This window comes from Eurosta solidaginis, chromosome 5 (genome assembly GCF_040869045.1).
Source record: "Eurosta solidaginis isolate ZX-2024a chromosome 5, ASM4086904v1, whole genome shotgun sequence".
Taxonomy (NCBI): domain Eukaryota; kingdom Metazoa; phylum Arthropoda; class Insecta; order Diptera; family Tephritidae; genus Eurosta; species Eurosta solidaginis.
The window spans coordinates 106,320,079-106,343,068 of NC_090323.1; the positions used below are offsets into that span (position 1 = coordinate 106,320,079).

The window sequence follows — 22,990 nt, forward strand, 5'->3', positions numbered from 1 at the left end:
ACGAAACGACGTTCTGCACAATAAACGGAGACGCCCCCATACGTATGGTAGGAAGCTGTCATAGCTCGCCAGATATCTCAATCGTGAGCGCAGAACTCGTAAACTGCGTCAACTGGCAGCCGATGGTAACATTGGCATCCGACCACATGCCCATACTTATTTCGTTCGAGCGTACCGCCGACTTCATCGTCACCGAAAAACGCACTTTCATAAACTTCAAAAAAGGAAAGTGGGAAGAATATTGTTGTTGATGAGATACTTTGTTATATATACTTATACTTTGAAATATTTTATAGATCATAAGAACTTAGCATATAATTTCTTTTATTTGAATTTCGTGTCAATGTACTGTCATATTTTTCTACTGCTGATAGTTTGTACGAATTTAATTTGGAATGAATCGTTGGTCGTCAGCCGGACAAACTACAGCAGAATAAACCGTTCGTAACTATTCCGTTTTTAAACCGTTTTGCCTTTAATAATTAATTCGGACTTTTAAACGCGTTAAATCTGCTAAATCCGTCCAGCGATTACAATTTTTATTCTGTTTGTTTCCCGTGTGAAAATTTGCTGCAACTTTTTCGCCAACATACATTTGTGTAGTAAGTCATTTCCGCCGCCCGTCTATCTCCGCAAATGCTATTTCGCACTCCACCACGAAGGAGCCCTCGACTAAACAACAATTTGCCAACCACAACTAGCCAAAATAGTATGGATAACGTCACTTTAGGTCCAATTCCCGAGGAATCTTCCAGTACTACAAGCATTATCCAGCCAGATATCAGTACATCAGTCGCCATAACTGTACCCACGTCTGATGCCGATAGTGGAATAACCACAAATTTAGCCACGGATGCTAGCGCCACCGAAGCATCCAGAAACAACACAATGGACCCGCCGGCCCATTCAGTTTTTGATTTCAACGTCATGGAGCAACGTTTAGCTTTGTTGGAAAGCAATTTGAGAGCCACTCAAGCGCAATTAAGGGAGCGTGACATGCAAAACGAAACCCTCAGGACAGAACTATTACGTAGCGCCAGCTTTACAGCCACACACGTCAGCAGCGCAGTAGCCGTGTCGCAGCCAGCGATACCGCAGTCCATGCCAGCTCCGTTGACAAGTGCACATACTTTTACAAGTCAACTCTATCCTGGAATTCGTTACGATGTCAACTCACAGCCAATAACTCAAAGCCGACTATATGCTGATTCCTTTAATGGAATAAGTTCAATGCCAACTCAAGGCCAACTATATACCGAACCTCGTTATGACCTTTACTCGCAACCTATTGCCTTTCGTTTAGTATCGTCAGCCAACAATATGAACACACCATTTTTGCCCAATGTATCTATGCCGCCGCCTAATGCCAATACACAATTTTATACAGCGCCAACCGCATCATCATCCGCATACATGCCGCGGAAGTTATTAGATTTGCCAGAGTTTAGTGGCCGTCCAGAAGAGTGGCCAGTTTTTTATACAGCTTTTGTCGAGTCAACGGTAAGGTATGGATACTCCAATTTCGATAACAACCAACGGCTACAAAAGTGCCTCAAGGGTGACGCACGCGAGATGGTTGAATCTCTACTTATTCACCCTAACAACGTTGACTGCATTATAAATCAACTCAAGAGTCGATTTGGACGTCCGGAGCAGCTCGTTCGAAGCCAACTACAACAAGTCAAGGAGATCGCGCCGATCTCGGAGACAGCATTGGGAAAGCTCGTGCCTTTCGCAACCAAGGTCAAAAATATTTGCGCCTTTTTACAATCCGCAAACGCCGACCATCACTTATCCAACCCGATGTTGCTCGATGATTTAATTTCGAAACTACCGATGAGTAAGCGCATCGAATGGGGCCGGTATGCAGCCACCGTACAGCCAAGAGCTACAACAGCACATTTCAGTGATTGGTTAACATCACTTGCCGATGTCATCTGTTCTATACAGGACGAAAGCCAGTTTGCCGTACGTGACCCGAAACGTCGAGTGCTTCTACAAGTGGACAAAAAGCAACAACCATACAAATGTCGTTTGCCAGGGTCCGCACAAACCATACGAGTGCAAACGCCTTCTCGACGCGACAGTTGCTAACAGGTGGGCTGAAGTAAAATCGCATCACCTATGTTTCGCATGCCTTAATGTAGGCCACTCCTCTCGAGAATGCAGACAACGGAAGGTTTGTGGCATCGATGGATGTAAACGCATGCACAACAAATAGCTTCACGAAACCCAGTCAGTAAATGCGCCAGTTCAATCATCATCGTCCTCAAAGGACTTCGTTCGACCCAAATCATCTCAGCCACCGCCGCCAACACAAGGTAATGATCCAAGAGCTTCGGTGCTTAGCTGCGCCGCCGATTCGAGAGAAGGTAAGCTGTTGTTCCGTATTCTCCCAGTGACAGTATACGGAAAGCAACAAATGTAAACACGTATGCTCTGCTGGACGAAGGATCATCCATAACCATGCTTGACAACACCCTAGCTGAAGAACTGAATTTGCGTGGACAACCCCACCTCCTCAACGTCCAGTGGTTTGGTGGTCATGCGGTGCAGGAACCAACTTCTTTGGTTAACTTTAGTGTCAGTGGTGCAGGTATGTCAAAGAAACACAAATTGAAGAATGTGTACGTTGTCAAGAATCTTCAATTGCCATCACAAAGTCTTAGTCGTTCCGACTTAATGTGCGATGAAGAACAAGTGCGTCCGTTACCACTGCAGCCACAATCCAGTATAGTGCCGAGACTACTTATAGGAATTGACAATTGTCACTTGGGTATTGCATCCCAAACCTTTGCGATGCGTAAGAATGGTCCGTATGCCGCCAATACAGAATTGGGTTGGGTAGTGTTTGGGCCATCAAACAACACTACACCTAAGCCATATACATGCCTTTTGATGAATAGCAAGACGGATGAAGATCTCCACAAGATGGTAGCCGACTTCTTCGACACTGAAAGTTTCGGTGTGAGAGCTGCAAAGCGTATTGAAAGTGACGAAGATATACGCGCAAAGAGCATTTTGCAGTCGACGACCCGCCGTGTTGGTGCAAGGTTCGAAACGGCACTACTGTGGAAAGACGACAACATGCATCTGCCAGACAGTTATGATATGGCCTTAAGGAGACTAGTAAGCGTGGAGAAACGAATGAACCGCGAACCTAGCTTGGCCGCAGCATACAAGCTCATGATTGAATCTTACGTCGGAAAAGGTTATGCACGTAAGATTGAACACCCTGAAGAAAATTTCACAACACAGCGCACCTGGTATCTACCACACTTTCCAGTGACGAACCCTAACAAACCAAACAAGTTAAGAATTGTTTTTGACGCGGCCGCTGAAGTTAAAGGTGTTTCGTTAAATCATTGTTTGCTGAAAGGTCCTCAAGAATACAGACCATTGCCATCAATTCTTTTCCATTTCCGTGAAGGAGCGGTGGGCGTTTGCGGTGACATTAAAGAAATGTTTCACCAGGTGTTGGTACGTCCAGAAGACAGACAATCCCAGAAGTTCCTGTGGAGAGATGGTGACCTCAATAGACAACCAGACATGTATGAAATGTGCGTGATGACGTTTGGAGCGGCGTGCTCGCCATGTGTCGCGCATTACGTCAAAATTCGAAACGCCTTGGAACATCGCAATGAAAATCCATGCACAGCCCGTGCAGTTGAATGCATTTTAGAGTACCATTACGTTGATGATTTCGTCGACAGTTTTGACACGACAGATACAGCTATCGCAGTTTCAAGCCAAGTGAAGTCCATACACATGGATGCCGGTTTCGAGCTCCGTAACTTCACGTCTAGCTCATCGGAAGTTCTCGCTGCTTTGGATGGCGTTGATGTGACAAAAATTCTCGTAAAGAAGGAAGGTCTAGCATTGCAAAAGGTGCTGGGTCTGTACTGGCAGCCAAATTTAGACTGTTTCAAATTTAACTTGAAGTTCCACAATGTCAGTGAGATCGTACTTGAAGGTAAGAGACGACCTACCAAGAGGGAACTACTAAGTGTGGTCATGTCAGTTTTTGACCCACTCGGATTTATCGCGCATTTCGTACTTGGCGCAAAGCTTCTCATGCGTGAGGCGTGGCGTCAAGAAGCCTGCTGGGACGAGCCGTTGCCCGACTACGTTGCCGAGTTGTGGGAAAGATGGCGCAAGCAACTTTCATCAATTAACCAATATGCCATTCCTCGCTATTATTTTCATGGAGGTAAGCCTGAAAAATTACAATTGCACATTTTTGTGGATGCAAGCGAGAACGCATTTGCTGCTGTTGCCTATTGGAGGTATACAAATGCCCGGGAAGAAGTTGGAGTCAGTTTCATCAGCGCTAAATCCAAGTGCGCACCACTAAAGCCTCTCACGGTGCCGCGACTAGAACTGCAAGCTGCTATATTGGGAACACGACTTATGCAAACAGTGATCGAGGAGCACATCGTAACCATCGACAAGTGCGTCCTCTGGAGTGACTCCAAAACCGTCATAAATTGGATACGAAGCAAACACCGAAGATACAAACCATTCGTGCAACATAGGATTTCAGAGATTCTTGCCTCCACTAAAGTATCCAATTGGCAATGGATCCCTACTGCCGATAATGTGGCCGACGAAGCTACACGTACCAACAACAAAATCGAGTTTTCCACGACAAGTCGTTGGGTTAATGGTCCGTTTTTCCTGCGCCAGCCTGAGAATACCTGGCCATCCGAAGACATTTCTGCTATTGAACTCGATGAACCAGATGAGGAAGTGCGATCACAATACACTTTGAGCATCATAAATTGTGACTTCATAAGTTTTGATCGTTTTTCGTCTCTCAGCAGGTTGATAAGAACCACAGCCTGGGTAATCCTATTTTCTAAAAGATGTCGACGCCAAGTTCCAATTTTGAGTAACTGCTACGGATTTACTGCCAGTGATCTGGAAGCAGCAAAACACCTTCTATGTCGTATCGTCCAAAACGCGGCATTCAATACCGAAATTCAACAAATTCGTGATGGGCAGAGTATATCACACCAAAGCTCTCTGGTACAACTGTCACCATATCTAGACGAAAAAGGAATCCTGCGAGTACAAGGTCGTATTGATGCTGCCAGTTGGTTGCCAATGGACGTTAGACACCCCATAATATTGCCGCCTACACACACATTTACGAAACTGGTAGTGCTAAATTGCCACATGCTTATGGGCCATCAAAACATTGAAGCTACCATATGTTCCGTACGCCGTGTCTATTGGGTACAACGATTGAGAACCCTTCTACGAAGCGTTATAGCCAATTGCCAAGTGTGCCGTCTCGAAAAGCTGCCCCGATCAACCCGCTGATGGGACCACTTCCCATAGACAGATTGACGCCATACGTCAGGCCGTTCACATACACAGGCCTCGACTTTTTCGGTCCTGTTTCCGTGACGGTTCGGCGCAGTACAGAAAAGAGATGGGTGGCTCTTTTCACATGCCTTACCATACGCGCGGTGCATTTAGAGATTGCTCACGATCTAAGTACCGACTCTTGTATAACCGTTATTCGAAATTTTATAAATCGCCGAGGAATGCCACAACGTCTACGATCCGACAACGGAAAAAACTTCGTTGGCACCAACAACGAAGCCAAACGTTTCGACGAAGTCTTCGAATGCAATCGAATACAAAGTGAGTTATCGAAACGAGGTGTCGAGTGGTATTTCAATTCACCTCACAATCCGGCCGAAGGAGGAGCATGGGAGCGTAACCATACGCGCGGTGCATTTAGAGATTGCTCACGATCTAAGTACCGACTCTTGTATAACCGTCATTCGAAATTTTATAAATCGCCGAGGAGTGCCACAACGTCTACGATCCGACAACGGAAAAAACTTCGTTGGCACCAACAACGAAGCCAAACGTTTCGACGAAGTCTTCGAATGCAATCGAATACAAAGTGAGTTATCGAAACGAGATGTCGAGTGGTATTTCAATTCACCTCACAATCCGGCCGAAGGAGGAGCATGGGAGCGTATGGTTCAGTCGGTCAAGAAAGTTTTGCAACAAACAATGAAAGAAGTCAAGCCAAAGGAACATACTTTCAACAGTTTCTTGATTGAGGCGGAAAATGTTGTCAATTCCCGCCCTCTCACACACTTGCCTGTAGATGCGAATCAGGAGCAGCCGTTAACGCCAAACGATTCCTTATTGGGATCGGCTAATACCGCACAGACACCATGTGCATCCGGAGTTTCAACTGATACCTTTTCAATGCGTCAAAAATGGCGAATTGCTCGTCAACTCCGCGACCATTTCTGGAAGCGCTGGATATCCGAGTATCTTCCCACATTGACACGTCGCGTGAAGTGGTGCCAGGGGACGAATCCTCTCAAAAAAGGTGATCTGGTATTTCTATGTGATCCCAACATACCACGAAGGGAATGGTGTCGTGGTGTAGTGGAGGAAGTATATCCTGGCCACGATGGTGAGATACGACAAGTCGACGTACGAACGAATACAGGAGTTAAACGGCGAGCTGTGTCTAAGTTGGCCGTTCTGGACGTTTCTTGTAATTAGTGAATCCAGTTGATTCACGGGGGTGGGAATGTTGTTGATGAGATACTTTGTCATATATACTTATACTTTGAAATATTTTACAGATCATAAGAACTTAGCATATAATTTCTTTTATTTGAATTTCGTGTCAATGTACTGTCATATTTTTTCTACTGCTGATAGTTTGTACGAATTTAATTTGGAATGAATCGTTGGTCGTCAGCCGGACAAACTACAGCAGAATAAACCGTTCGTAACTATTCCGTTTTTAAACCGTTTTGCCTTTAATAATTAATTCGGACTTTTAAACGCGTTAAATCTGCTAAATCCGTCCAGCGATTACAAATATAAATCTGCAACAGACAGCAGCTTTGCTGCCCTCCCTATCCCGACTGATGCCCGCCAAGGGGAGCGTGCCTTCCGTAAGGTCATTGAATCCGCCTCGGCACATTTCATTCCCGCCGGGAGAATTCCCGAAATCCGGCCCCACTTCCCGGCGGAGGCCGCGAGCTTAGCGAGGGAACGCGACCTTATAAGACAGCTTGATCCAGGCGACCCCCCAATAAGGGATATAAACCAACGCATCAGATTGCTTGTGGACGAACACAAGCGGGCGAAATGGGAAGAGCACCTAAGAGGTTGTAATCTCTCTACCGGTGTAGGTAAACTTTGGTCCACCGTAAAGTCCCTATCGAATCCGACTAAGCACAAAGACAAAGTTTCCATCGCCTTTGGCGATAAGGTGCTGTCGGATGCGAAAAAATGCGCGAGCGCTTTCTGCCGACAATATATAATGCATCCTACGGTCGACAAAGATAGACGGAGAGCCAATAGACACGCGCATAAACACAAATTCAGTGCGTTGTTGTTGTTGTTGTTGTAGCGATAAGGTTGCTCCCCGAAGGCTTTGGGGAGTGTTATCGATGTGATGGTCCTTTTCCGGATACAGATCCGGTACGCTCCGGTACCATAGCACCATTAAGTTGCTAGCCCGACCATCTCGGGAACGAAACGAAACTCAGTGCGTCACCAATTACCATCACCGCTAGAGAGGTTGAGGACGCCATTGGTCGCGCTAAACCATCCAAAGCAGTGGGCCCAGACGGCATAGCCATGCCGATGCTTAAAAACCTAGGGAAAGAGGGTTTCAAATATTTAGCGCATGTCTTCAACCTGTCTCTTTCCACCTTTGTCATACCCGAGAAATGGAAAATGGCCAAGGTGGTCCCGCTACTAAAGCCTAGGAAACCAGCTAACGTAGGTGAGTCATATCGTCCAATATCTCTCCTATCGCCAGTGGCAAAGACGCTTGAAGCCATTTTGCTCCCTTATTTCCAAGCACATTTGCAGCTAGCCCCTCATCAGCATGGCTTCAGAAAACTCCATAGCACTACCTCCGCGCTAAATGTCATTAGCACCCAGATAAATTGCGGTTTGAATCGATATCCCCACCATAGAACAGTACTCGTAGCGTTAGACCTATCAAAAGCTTTTGATACGGTCAACCATGGCTCGTTACTGCAAGACCTGGAAGAGTCTACCCTTCCCCCATGTCTCAAAAGGTGGACCGCAAATTATCTGGGTGGTCGGCAGGCATCGGTGCAATTCAGAAACGAAACATCAAAACAAAGGAGAATTAAACAAGGGGTGCCACAGGGTGGTGTCCTATCCCCGCTTTTGTTTAATTTCTACATATCTAAGCTACCTTCACCACCGGAAGGAGTCACAATCGTTTCCTACGCCGATGACTGCACAATAATGGCCACAGGCCCAGACCCAAAGATCGATGAGCTATGCAATAAAATAAACGGCTATCTCCCTGATCTCTCCAGTTTTTTCGCCTCGCGAAACCTGGCTTTGTCACCGACTAAATCTTCCGCGACCTTATTTACAACATGGACGCCCCAAATGTCGACCATATTGAACATCCACGTCGATGGCACTACGCTACCGACTGTCCTACACCCCAAAATCTTGGGTGTGACGTTTGATCAGGATCTACATTTTGGTGCGCACGCAACCGCAATTGTTCCAAGAATTCAGGGCCGTAATAAAATCCTCAAATCCCTTGCTGGCAGTACCTGGAGAAAAGATAAAGAAACGCTCTTGACCACATACAAAGCAATTAGCCAGCCGATTACGTGCTACGCGTCACCCATATGGTCGCCAAGCCTAAAAACCACCCACTGGAAGAAACTACAGGCCTGCCAAAATACTGCTCTCAGAATGTTGTTGTTGTTGTTGTTGTAGCAATGCTCGCCCCACCTAATAGCCGCGACCGATCACAAATTGTCATCAATATCCTCTAACGGGAGTCCAAGGAAACTTGCCGTTTCAACAGGGGTGGACCATAAGGAAAGGGGTGTTAGAGGCGTTGGTTCCACATTACAATTAAAGAGATGGTTGGTGTCATGTGGGGACACATTGCAAGCAGGGCATACATTTTGTATGTCGGGGTTGATTCTGGATAGGTAAGAGTTTAACCTGTTACAGTATCCAGAACGAAGTTGAGCAAGAGTGACACGCGTTTCCCTGGGGAGTATGCGTTCCTCTTCTGCGAGTTCTGGATATTTTTCTTCAAGCACTGGATTCACCGGGCAATTCCCGACATAAAGGTCCGACGCCTGTCTATGGAGTTCACCAAGGACCTGCTTGTGTTTTTCCGCTTCATACGGCTGGGTTCTCAGGTGCCGTATTTCCTCAAAATGCTTACGGAGATGACTCCTTAGGCCCCCAGGCGGTGCTGGTTCGTCAATCAGATGTCTGTTGGGATGCCCAGGTTTCTGGGTATTCAACAGAAACTGTTTGGTCAGCATCTCATTTCTCTCCCTGATGGGGAGTATTCTCGCCTCATTATGCAGATGGTGTTCTGGGGACATAAGAAGACAGCCCGTGGCGATTCTGAGAGCAGTATTTTGGCAGGCCTGTAGTTTCTTCCAGTGGGTGGTTTTTAGGCTTGGCGACCATATGGGTGACGCGTAGCACGTAATCGGCTGGCTAATTGCTTTGTATGTGGTCAAGAGCGTTTCTTTATCTTTTCCCCAGGTACTGCCAGCAAGGGATTTGAGGATTTTATTACGGCTCTGAATTCTTGGAACAATTGCGGTTGCGTGCGCACCAAAATGTAGATCCTGATCAAACGTCACACCCAAGATTTTGGGGTGTAGGACAGTCGGTAGCGTAGTGCCATCGACGTGGATGTTCAATATGGTCGACATTTGGGGCGTCCATGTTGTAAATAAGGTCGCGGAAGATTTAGTCGGTGACAATGACAGGTTTCGCGAGGCGAAAAAACTGGAGAGATCAGGGAGATAGCCGTTTATTTTATTGCATAGCTCATCGGTCTTTGGGCCTGGGCCTGTGGCCATTATTGTGCAGTCATCGGCGTAGGAAACGATTGTGACTCCTTTCGGTGGTGAAGGTAGCTTAGATATGTAGAAATTAAACAAAAGCGGGGATAGGACACCACCCTGTGGCACCCCTTGTTTAATTCTCCTTTGTTTTGATGTTTCGTTTCTGAATTGCACCGATGCCTGCCGACCACCCAGATAATCTGCGGTCCACCTTTTAAGACATGGGGGAAGGGTAGACCCTTCCAGGTCTTCCAGTAACTAGCCATGGTTGACCGTATCAAAAGCTTTTGATAGGTCTAACGCTACGAGTACTGTTCTATGGTGGGGATATTGATTCAAACCGCAATTTATCTGGGTGCTAATGACATTTAGTGCGGAGGTAGTGCTATGGAGTTTTCTGAAGCCATGCTGATGAGGGGCTAGCTGCAAATGTGCTTGGAAATGAGGGAGCAAAATGGCTTCAAGCGTCTTTGCCACTGGCGATAGGAGAGATATCGGACGATATCACTCACCTACGTTAGCTGGTTTCCCAGGCTTTAGTAGCGGGACCACCTTGGCCATTTTCCATTTCTCGGGTATGACAAAGGTGGAAAGAGACAGGTTGAAGACATGCGCTAAATATTTGAAACCCTCTTTCCCTAGGTTTTTAAGCATCGGCATGGCTATGCCGTCTGGGCCCACTGCTTTGGATGGTTTAGCGCGACCAATGGCGTCCTCAACCTCTCTAGCGGTGATGGTAATTGGTGACGCGCTGAGTTTGTGTTTATGTGCACGTCTATTGGCTCTCCGTCTATCTTTGTCGACCGTAGGATGCATTATATATTGTCGGCAGAAAGCGCTCGCGCATTTTTTCGCATCCGACAGCACCTTATCGCCAAAGGCGATGGGAACTTTGTCTTTGTGCTTAGTCGGATTCGATAGGGACTTTACGGTGGACCAAAGTTTACCTACACCGGTAGAGAGGTTACAACCTCTTAGGTCCTCTTCCCATTTCGCCCGCTTGTGTTCGTCCACAAGCAATCTGATTCGTTGGTTTATATCCCTTATTTGGGGGTCGCCTGGATCAAGCTGTCTTATAAGGTCGCGTTTCCTCGCTAAGCTCGCGGCCTCCGCCGGGAAGTGGGCCTGATTTCGGGAATTCTCCCGGCGGGAATGAAATGTGCCGAGGCGGATTCAATGACCTTACGGAAGGCACGCTCCCCTTGGCGGGCATCAGTCGGGATAGGGAAGGCAGCAAAGCTGCTGTCTGTTGCAGATTTATATTCTTCCCACTTTCCTTTTTTGAAGTTTATGAAAGTGCGTTTTTCGGTGACGATGAAGTCGGCGGTACGCTCGAACGAAATAAGTATGGGCAGGTGGTCGGATGCCAATGTTACCATCGGCTGCCAGTTGACGCAGTTTACGAGTTCTGCGCTCACGATTGAGATATCTGGTGAGCTATGACAGCTTCCTACCATACGTGTGGGGGCGTCTCCGTTAATTGTGCAGAACGTCGTTTCGTCTATTTGATCCGCCAACACCTCACCCCTACTGTCCGCCCGCAAGTTTGAATGCCATAGGTCGTGATGGGCATTGAAATCGCCTAAGATAATGCGATTGTTGCCAGTGAGTAAGGCCTCGATATTAGGGCGGTATCCACTGGGGCAACAGGTGACAGGAGGGATGTAGATGTTGATGATTTCTAGATTTGCATCGCCTGACCGGACAGATAGGCCTTGACGTTCTAAGACATTGTCACTGCGGTCGATGCCAGGATCAAATATATGATATTGCACAGAGTGACCCCACTGCTCTCAGAATCGCCACGGGCTGTCTTCTTATGTCCCCAGAACACCATCTGCATAATGAGGCGAGAATACTCCCCATCAGGGAGAGAAATGAGATGCTGACCAAACAGTTTCTGTTGAATACCCAGAAACCTGGACATCCCAACAGACATCTGATTGACGAACCAGCAACGCCTAGGGGCCTAAGGAGTCATCTCCGTAAGCATTTTGAGGAAATACGGCACCTAAGAACCCAGCCGTATGAAGCAGAAAAACACAAGCTGGTCCTTGGTGAACTCCATAGACAGGCGTCGGACCTTTATGTCGGGAATTGCCCGGTGAATCCAGTACTTGAAGAAAAATATCCAGAACTCGCAGAAGAGGAACGCATACTCCCCAGGGAAACGCGTGTCACTCTTGCTCAACTTCGTTCTGGATACTGTAACAGGTTAAACTCTTACCTATCCAGAATCAACCCCGACATACAAAATGTATGCCCTGCTTGCAATGTGTCCCCACATGACACCAACCATCTTGTTAGCGCGCAACAAACCAGTACACCCTTGAGTACCTAAAGTTACAAATTTATTCTACTTCAAAATGCAACCTTGTGTCTGTATGTCAAGTAAATCGCCTACACGAGTTCAACTGACGTTAAGGCATTGCATTGGATCCTTTGCCTTTTCTTTTTCTTTTCGTTGGCGGCGTTGAACAAGGAGGACAAGCAGCACAAGTATTTTAGCGATCACGATCACGACCACGACCACGCTTATAATTAGATTTACAATCATATAATTGCAATATAAGTTAATCATTTCCTTTGTACAGAATTACACCTGAATTTTAAAAGGTAATACAGCTTAAAATACGTGTTATTTCTCCACCCTCCAACATTCTAAAATACTTGTGGAAAACGACAAACGAAAGCACGTTGTGGAAAATATATTGTTTCTACGCATCCGCCATTTGCTAACACGCCATGAATGACTTGCAAAATTCCGAAGTTTCCCTTGTTAGTGATGCACCTCCGCTTATTGGTGCATGCAGCAGTAATCCACAATCACATGTTACGGCGGGTAATTTATCAATTGGAACACCTGCTACCACAATGCCAGGGAGTGTGTCCGGAATATTTTCCACGAATAGTGCTTACCAAATGTCACCATACACATCGCTACATGCCGGGCTCGGAGGTCTGGGTGTACCCATAAGTCAACAGCCATGTTATACTAGCACACATATGATGCATAACCAATATCTTTATAATGGTGTACCCTCTTATATTGGTAAACCTCAGCTAAACTCAACGTTTGCTCACCCATTTGGATGCGTGTACGGTCAGAGCCGTCACGGACCGAATAGTACCATTTTCACATCCATTCAAAGGGGTAACGACCAGCATGCATTGCCATTCGATACATCACAGGCTAACGTGGGCACTGCATATATAGGAACATATGGCGCTGCCGCACCATACCAACCCGTCTCACCAGTGCACGGCTGTTCCGGGCAACCACATGGAGGTTTAGCGCCCGTCAGCGACGCAGCCTCGGTACAATCTGGACGTAAGCCTGACACCATCGCAAGCGGCAGCACGACACGTGCTTAGTAAAGATCTGCCACTCTTCTCTGGAAAAGCAGAGGAGTGGCCGCTCTTCATCACGAACTACGAGCAATCAACTGAACGTTGTGGGTTCACTGAACAGGAAAATCTAATTCGACTTCAAAAGTCACTACGCGGGGCGGCTCTAGAAGCTGTGAGAGGGAAACTAATGATGCCCTCCACCGTTCACCTTGCCATTGCTACATTGCGCATGCTTTTCGGGCGACCCGATGTAATCCACGATACACTTCAGCGCAAGTTGAGACAAATGCCAACAGTAAAAACTGATCGGTTGCACACCCTAATCGATCTCGCTCTGGCCGTTCAAAATTATAGGGCAACGATGCAGGCGTTGGGTCTTAGCGACTATCTTAATGATCCAATGTTGATAAATGAGTTGCTGGCCAAACTTCCAGGGGATATGAAACTAGATTGGGGTCGCCGTCGAATGACCACGGCTCGCGTCGACATTATAGCATTTGATGATTGGCTTTTCGGCCTAGCATCGTGCGCCAGCCAAGTGACACCACTTAGCTCTCCCACTTATACGACTGGGGAAGAAAAAGCGGGACGAAGGGGCAACAAAGAAAGAGTCCTCATTCACGACAGTAATTCCAAAGGGCATGCTAGAACAAAACCTCTCTGTCATCTGTGTGGCAACGACCATAATCTCTCCGAGTGTCAAAACTTCAAGGCAAAGAGCAGAAATGAACGTTGGCAGGTGGTGAAGGACAAAAAACTATGCATCCGTTGCTTCGAAACGCATTTGCTTCGGCGCTGTGCATCCAAGAAAGAGTGCGGAATTGACGGTTGTAGAATGGCCCACAACCCACTATTACATAGTCGATCATTTGGAGCTGACAACAGCAAGGTGAACAATAATGACGGGCCCACAGTCCTATTCCATCAGCGCAAATTCAAGAGAACAATCTTCCGCTACATTCCGGTGACTCTTTATGGACCGAAATCAACTTTAGAGACGTTTGCCCTCATCGACGAAGGAGCATCGTGCACACTGATGGATAATAGCTTGGCCGAGCACTTGGGGCTTGACGGTCCCAGCGAAGAACTTTGTTTGAGATGGACAGGCGATATCACTCAACAAGAGGCTAACTCGAAGTTTGTAGGCTGCGAAATATCTGGCAGAGGAGAAAACTCAACGCGATACCGTATGCGTAACGTGCGCACCATCACTAACCTTGAACTACCGCAACAATCTCTAAACGCCGAAGAGATGGCAGAGCACCATCACTTGAGACCACTGCCTATTGTACCATACACTAATTGCAGAGCACGTTTGTTGATAGGTTTGGATAACACAAAGCTCTCCATTCCGATAGAGGTACACGAAGTCGAGGGTGATGATCTAGTAGCTGCGCGTTGCAAGTTAGGCTGGTCGGTATATGGCCATAAAAATTCCGATCATCCAGTAGAGGAAAGCTTGTTGCACGTATGCCCCTGTACGCGAGATAATCAAGTGGACAGCTTGATGAGAACATATTTTTCCATAGAATCGATAGGTACCAGTCCCACCGTCAAACCGCTCAGGTCAAAGACAGACGAACGCGCATATACCATAATGCAGAATACAGTCAAATATAAACCATGCGAGAAGAAGTGGGAGACTGGCCTCTTATGGAGATACGACATAATTGATTTACCCGACTCCTTCCAAATGGCTTATCATCGACTTCAATGTGTTGAAAGAAAGATGGAAAAGTGCGCCGAGTTGAAAGAATTCGTCATTGAGAAAATGAATCACTACATCGACAAGGGGTACGCTCGAAAGCTTTCCGCCGACGAAGTCACTAAAGGAGGTAAGTCCTGGTTCGTACCAATGTTCACCGTCATGAATGTTAACAAAAATAAGAGACGAATCGTATGGGATGCGGCGGCCAAGGTGCAAAACACAAGCCTGAACGACGTATTGCTTACAGGCACTGACCTCTTACGATCGATGGTGGGTGTTTTAATGAGGTTTCGTGAACGACCGGTGGCTATATGCGGGGACATCCGTGAAATGTTCCACCAAATACATGTAAGGAAAGAGGACCAGGTGGCGCAACAGTTTCTTTGGAGGGATGGCGATACCACCCGGCGGCCTGATGTATTGACTATGACTGTTATGACGTTTGGAGCGTCTTGCTCCCCATCTTTAGCCAACTATATAAAAGACAAAAATGCGCAACGTTTCGAGAAAGAGCTTCCTCAAGCAGTGGCAGCAATCGTTCAAAATACATTTGTAGACGATTGGCTGCATAGCGTAGACGACGAAGATGAGATGATTCGCTTAGCTAATGATGTCCGCCACATCCACGGTGAAGGCGGGTTCGAGATGCGGAGTTGGCTGTCAAATTCTGCGCGAGTTGTGCAGGCACTCATGGGAGGATCAGAGTCTATAAACAAGTGCTTTGACGAGCCAAGTTCGGAATTCCAAAAGGTTCTCGGCATGTGGTGGCTGCCGAACAGTGACGAGTTAACCTTCAAACATAATTTCAAGCCGGATGTTTTTGACGAATCAAGCATACCAACGAAGAGGCAAATGCTCCGAGTGGTGATGACGATATTCGACCCCTTGGGTCTGCTAGGCTTTTTTGTGATCGAGGCTAAGGCAGTTCTGCAAGATGTTTGGCGGTCAGGGGTGGCCTGGGACGAGCCCGTGCATAACAAAGAACGATCGGCGTGGTGGCAGTGGGTGCGTAAGCTGAAATACATTAACGACATCCGAATTCCACGCTGCTATGTCTTGGCGAACCGTAGTGACGATAACCAGCTGCATGTTTTTGTAGACGCCGGTGTATCAGCATATGCGGCTGTAGCATTCCTGCGTTCCAACGTAATCGGCGAAGTTCAGTGCAGCCTAGTAGCATCAAAAACCAGAGTCGCCCCATTGAAGCCGCTGTCTATTCCGAGGCTTGAGCTGATGGCTGCAATTCTTGGGCTTCGGCTCGCTAAATTTATACAACAAGAGATCTCTATACATATTAGCCGTCGTATCTTCTGGTCCGATTCGAAGGACGTGTTATGCTGGATAAGGTCTGACACCAGAAAGTTCCACCAATTTGTGGCCGTACGCGTCGGCGAAATCTTAGAAGAATCACAAGTCAACGAATAGCGGTGGGTGCCATCAAAGCACAACGTCGCGGACGACGCCACTAAGTGGAATCCCAAACTCAACGTTAACAGCGCCGACAGATGGTTTACGGGACCGGAGTTTCTGAGACTCCCGGACACTTCCTGGCACACATCCGAAATACAACAATCGCAATCCACCCTGGAAACGATACAGCACATAGCAGCTGACATCTCGGTTGAAGAGGGTGCATCACCAGATCCCAAAAGATTCAGCAAATGGGAGAAATTACGTTCAGCACAGATGTGCGTTCTCCGATTTCTTCGATTGACTATAAGAGCTCCGATTAAAAACCCTATAACTCAGATGCTGCTGTACGATACGACTTGCACAAGTGCCGAGCTTCTGATATTTCGTATGTGCCAGCGCGAATGTTACAGCGAAGAACTCAATCAACTGAGAACCGGCGGGGTAAGTCGTAAAAGCTCAATTTACAAACTTTCTCCATTCACAGATAAGTACGGTCTGCTGCGCGTAAAGGGACGAATCGACGAAGCAAGGGGAGTGCCATCAGATCTAAAACAACCGATAATTCTCCCGCGGCATCACAGCGTTACAAATCTCATCGGAGACTTCTACCACCGCAAATTCCATCACCATCACAACGAGATAGTGGTAAATGAGATGAGGCAGCGATTCTGCATTCCGGGATTACGTGCATTAGTGAGAGCGGTTGCAAAGGTCTGTCAACAATGTCGCAACCAACGGGCCACGCCAAATCCACCAGAAATGGGCAGACTTCCGGTAGATCGTCTTGCAGCATTTACTCACCCCTTCGCATACACAGGGGTTGACTATTTTGGACCCTTTGACGTGATGGCAGGAAGAAGGCATGAGAAACGGTGGGGCGTTATATTTACGTGTATGACCATTCGAGCTGTTCACATTGAGCTTGCGCCATCACTCTCGACTGACTCATTTCTACTCATTCTGAAATTGTTTATTGCCAGAAGAGGCGTTCCCAGGCGAATTCTATCCGACAACGGGACCAATTTTAGAGGCGCCAGTCGAATACTGGCGGAAGAGATCGAGAAAATATCGTCTGACGCTATTATACAAAAATATCCTGAAATCGAATGGTCCTTTATACCACCAGCAGCGCCACATATGGGTGGGGCATGGGAGCGCATGGTTCGCTCGGTGAAATCAGTCTTGATGGACATATTACCAAAAGGTGGTTTGCGCGAAGAAGTGCTGAGAGCTGCCCTAGCTGACGTTGAGAGCATCATCAATATGCGACCACTAACATATATTCCCTTGACTCACACGAAAGCGAGGCTCTGACGCCAAATCATTTCCTTCTCGGCAATTCCAGCGGCATAAGAGAAAAGGATGACATCGACGTAGGTCTTCCTACACAGCTGAACGAAAGCTTTCGCAATGCCGGCGACTTAGCGGACCGATTTTGGAGAAGATGGCTCCGTGAATACTTACCGGGTCTAACCAGACGCGCAAAATGGTTCGATACCCCCGAAATACCAATCGCTCCAGATGACATCGTCATAATCGTAGACGAGAACACAAAGCGGAACACATGGGTAAGAGGAAGGGTACTAGATGTCATACGCAGCGCTGACGGGTAAGTCAGGAGTGCAGTGGTCAAAACCTCCAGCAGCTTGGTCACCCGCCCAGTGGTGAAACTTGCGCGCCTCGATCTGAAATCGGTGAACCCCACGCCAGAGCATGGAGTTCACGGAAGGGGGAATGTTAGCGCGCAACAAACCAGTACACCCTTGAGTACCTAAAGTTACAAATTTATTCTACTTCAAAATGCAACCTTGTGTCTGTATGTCAAGTAAATCGCCTACACGAGCTCAACTGACGTTAAGGCATTGCATTGGATCCTTTGCCTTTTCTTTTTCTTTTCGTTGGCGGCGTTGAACAAGGAGGACAATCAGCACAAGTATTTTAGCGATCACGATCACGACCACGACCACGCTTATAATTAGATTTACAATCATATAATTGCAATATAAGTTAATCATTTCCTTTGTACAGAATTACACCTGAATTAAATGAATTTTACAAGGTAATACAGCTTAAAATACGTGTTATTTCTCCACCCGCCAACACATCTCTTTAATTGTAATGTGGAACCAACGCCTCTAACACCCCTTTCCTTATGGTCCACCCCTGTTGAAACGGCAAGTTTCCTTGGACTCCCGTTAGAGGATATTGATGACAATTTGTGATCGGTCGCGGCTATTAGGTGGGGCGAGCATTGCTACAACAACAACAACGGGGGCAGGGGCTGATGTTCGGCGTTGCTCCCGACTCTACTACGGAGATTGTAGGTATGAGTGGAAGCAGCCGTGTGAGTTGGTGGCGCCGTGGGGCGCGAGCACCAGCGTGTACTTGTTGTGGCTTGCTGAGCAGCTGACCGACCATTTTATTCCTGGGATCCACACAGATGAAAAACAGGCTGCAAAAACTACAAAACAAAGGGATGCGGTGCATAGTATTATGGAATAGGCTGATGCCAATCATATATTTGTTAGAAACTCTGAAATGGATAAATATCAATCAAAGAACAATTATGAACGTACTTCTTTTTGTGTTTAAAATGAAATATCATCTACTACCAAAGTACTTAACGAGCCAAATAGCATATGCAGGAGATGTGCAACCCTACGGCTTAAGGAACAAGAATGATTTTAGAATTAAATTTTATAAATCCAATAAGGCACAAAATGTTTTAATTTATAAAAGTCCAAAACTTTTTAATGAATTGCCAAGCAATATAAAAAACGAAAGAAATATTAATCTATTTAAAACACCTATAATATATCATATTAGAGAAGATTACAGCTCACAATGAGCCAATTAGGCTAGGATTACCGATTTTGTATTACTAAACTGTACCTGAAAGTTTTAAATAGCTGCGGAAAAATAAAGAAGCTAATAATAATAACAACAGCAGCAGCGGGTACTTGTTGTGGCTTGCTGAGCAGCGGGGCTGCTGGAAGGTAGTCGGGGGTGCTAAGGCGTAGACTACGGGACGCCCTTGGGCGTGAACAGCAAGGAGTCACTAAAGATTTATAAAAGTTATGTGGACGTCAGGTTTTGGGATCTACCCCAGAACAACCTGTCCGATGCAACCATCCCTTGCACGAGACACACTGACAAGAGTATGACCATCCTAAAAAGATTCTTTTCCAGCAGACGCAGCAAAATCATTTCTCAGGAGCGAGGTCAGGAAACGGACCCGGATTGGATTCGATACCTTCTCGGAACAAGAGAATATGGAACAGTCCCGCTGCAAGGAGCTTATGGGAGGATGATAATTTGTGGGAGGGACGCAACAAATTAAATGGGGTTACACTGAAATGACAGTCCTTGGTCGGGAAAAATTCCAGGTCGCTCCGGTACATAGAACCGACTGCCTGGTGAAGCGGCATGGTTGTGATGTCTTATAAGCTCACACTCTCTGCAAGATTTGCGTCCGGAGGCGGACTAGCATTTATGGAGCTTAAGAAATCACTATGAGGAAACTCGGTACTTCGCACGAAAAGGAAACATCCCCAAAAAGTCATCGGACTACAATAAAAAATCTTGGGTGATTCTATACGACAGCATGACATTGCTAATACGCGTCCAAAAATATCGAAAGAGGTGTCAAAAGACGCGTATTAATCTCGACAACAATAATCCGAAACCGGAGTTTATTATCTCTGTGCGGAGATATTTCCAGTTGAAGTTGGCGATTTTCATGTGGTTGTTGTAAACGTACCCACAAAAAAAATTGTGAACGCAGAAGGACATCACCGTGGGGTAAAAGTCTAGTTGACGGGTCGACTGCTAATACGCTACCAAAAATATCTCGAGAGCTGTCAAACATCAGTATTAATAAGCCGAAGGCGGAAAATAAAAATTTTAACTCGTTCAAAAGATATTAACGAAAAACCGAAAAAGGACCCGCGGGTACCTCCGAAACCGGGGGTGGGATCCATAGTATTTTTGCGCAGAACGCCTTTCTGCGTTGGCGGCCTTCGGCTGCGCTTATGAAAAATAACCCTGGGCTACGCCATGTCAAGTCCTGGTGTGTGGTATAACCGTGGCTACCGCCACGGTGATGTACACTTATTTTTGTGGGTACAAACACAACAACAACCACATGAAAATCGCCAAATCCGACTGCAAATATCTCCGGACAGAGATACAATTTTTCTTTTCCGCCTTCGGATTATTGTTCTCGAGATTAATACGCGTCTTTTCACACCTCTCTCGATATTTTTCGTAGCGTATTAGCAGTCGACCCCTCAACTAGACTATTACCCACCGTGGCGGTAGCCACGGGTATACCACGCCCCGGACTTGGCATGGCGTAGCCCAGGGTTATTTTTTATAAGCGCTATAAATACTATGGATTTCACCCCCGGGTTTCGGAGGGACCCGCAGGTCTTTTTTCGGTTTTTCGTTAACATCTTTTGAACGAGTTAAAATTTTAATTTTCCGGTTTCGGATTAAGACTGTCAAGGCGCGTCGTTTGACACCTCGCTGGACGCGTATTAGCAGTGTCATGGTGTCGTATAGAATTACCAAATCTTGTTCCTGTTATTTACAAAAAATACAATTGGTAATTTTTCTGTGCAGTACACATTTCTGAATATGATTGTCTCTGTTTTCCAAGCCGAACGGTTTACATATTAAAATTTGTTTGTTAGAACTTACGCTGAAAGTACTCGTGCAATTTTGGAAGAAGCTCTTTCATGAACTTTATCATATTCCCAGTCCATTCTACCGCCGGATCATAAATGCTTCTCTTTTTGTTTTTTGACTCCGTAAAGCTTACTGTATAAGCAGCACTTAATTTTATAAACCAAGCAGCACGCTGCATATTAACTTGATTATCACACAATAGTATGAATATTTCTTCCTTTTTATTAAAGGACGGTGCTTTTTTCGCTAAACTTAAGAGTGGTTTATTTCCAGCGAGATCCTTAAACCATGCATCCAATGCTCCTTTCGTTCTAGGCGAAACAGGCCAAAAATTATCCTTACAATTTATTTGCTGCTTTTTTCGCACAGTATCTTGCAAAGTCATCAACTCTTCTTTCTTTGATAAAATGGCGTTAAAAAATGATCCCACTTTATTGGAAGTCATATTGGAATTATGTGCAGTTCCAAACTCATCCGCCAAGGGGGGTGAAGTAGCGAATCCATGTTTCACATTTGTTGGCGTTAGCTCGTCTTCTCTTTGCTTTGCCTCCTGAGGGTACACATCTGGAGGACCTAAGCGCGATCTCTTCAAAGGCCTTTTCTCTTGTAGTAAAGACAGCATCTTTACTGGATTACAATAATAATATTAGCTAGCACTATCAGTGTGTTTACTTTTTTAACAAAAAAACTTTAAGTGCAATCATGGCAGAACCATAACATGCGGCATCACGGTAGCATACATACAAACATTAATCAAATTCCATGTACTTTGTTTTTGTATATCAATAGACTAATGTCAGAATCTTACGTTTAAATGTTAAATCATATTAAAAAACTACAAACCAGATGAGCTCCGGCTCTCACCTGTTCTTAGTTTCCCGAAAGAGTTTTTATTATCAAAAAAAACTGGTTCCGCTAAAAAAGCAATTAATAGAAAATAGTATCGATTTTCAACATTGTATCGATACTACACATATAAAGGTTCCGTTCCAATGAAGCCTGATCCAGATACGGATCGAATGCAGATGCAAAAACAAGCAAATGATTTTGGGGTTCAATTCCCTAACTGTGAAAAACTGAAAAATGTACATTTATTGAAAACTCATTTGCACGCAAAATTTACACTTTAAATTTTCATGAGATTCATCAAACGCCATGAAAACAAAAACGTCATTCTGCAACAGTGCGTATTTATTTATTTATTTATTTAATTTATACAGCCTTGTAGACCTAACTTTTTTGTATATCTATGAGATCATTATCTAAAAGGTAGTTCTTTGCAATAATTATACAATAATTTCTTAAATTCATTGATATTTTGGCATTGTTTTATTTCAACTGGAAGATCGTTGTATTCTCTCAGTCCTTCGTAGTATATGTTTTCTTGTCGAACTCCGATCGTACTGCCGGCAGGCGAAAGTTGTTTCCGTTTCTTGTTTGGTAATCGTGAACCTCGTTGTTGTATATCAGCCGGTCGTTTAGATATTTCGGCTGATTTCCTATTTTAATGTTATGTATAAATTTTAAAGTATAGTATACGATGATTTGTTTAACACTTAGCCAATTTAGGCCCTCAATCATTTCATATATTGGTGTATCGTAACGTTTCTTAAGGATAAACCGCATTGCTTTATTTTGCTTCACCTGGAGTTTTGAGATATTCGAATCCGCTAATGTGAATAAAATTGTAGGGCAATATATGAAGTGAGGTTCTATAATGGATCTATATACCATTACTTTATAGTATTTGCTCACATGTTTACAGGTTCGAAACATGAATCCGATTTTTTTTGATATTTTAACTTCTGTATATTTGAGGTGCTCATTAAACTTTAGTTTCTCATCAATTATTATTCCAAGGTATTTCATTTCATTTACTTTATGAATCGTACAATTTGCTATTTTCAGCGACGTTTTTTCTTCTACGGAAGATTTCCTCTTTAATATCATAAATTTT

The 22,990-nt window shown here is 45.4% G+C and overlaps 1 protein-coding gene across 5 annotated transcripts in view; it reads right to left on the bottom strand.

Moving 5' to 3' along the window:
- Positions 1-21,965, bottom strand: part of kto (kohtalo) — a 693,872-nt gene extending 671,907 nt beyond the window's left edge. For 3 of the 5 annotated variants that reach the window (XM_067791816.1, XM_067791814.1, XM_067791813.1), the window contains exon 1: positions 21,046-21,963. In XM_067791816.1, coding sequence (XP_067647917.1) covers positions 21,046-21,655 — 610 coding nt within the window. In that variant the 5' untranslated portion in view covers positions 21,656-21,963. Of the gene's footprint in view, positions 1-21,045 lie in introns of all 5 variants that reach the window. The other 2 variants (XM_067791817.1, XM_067791818.1) reach the window with 1 other exon arrangement.
- Between the last annotated feature and the right edge of the window lie 1,025 nt (positions 21,966-22,990).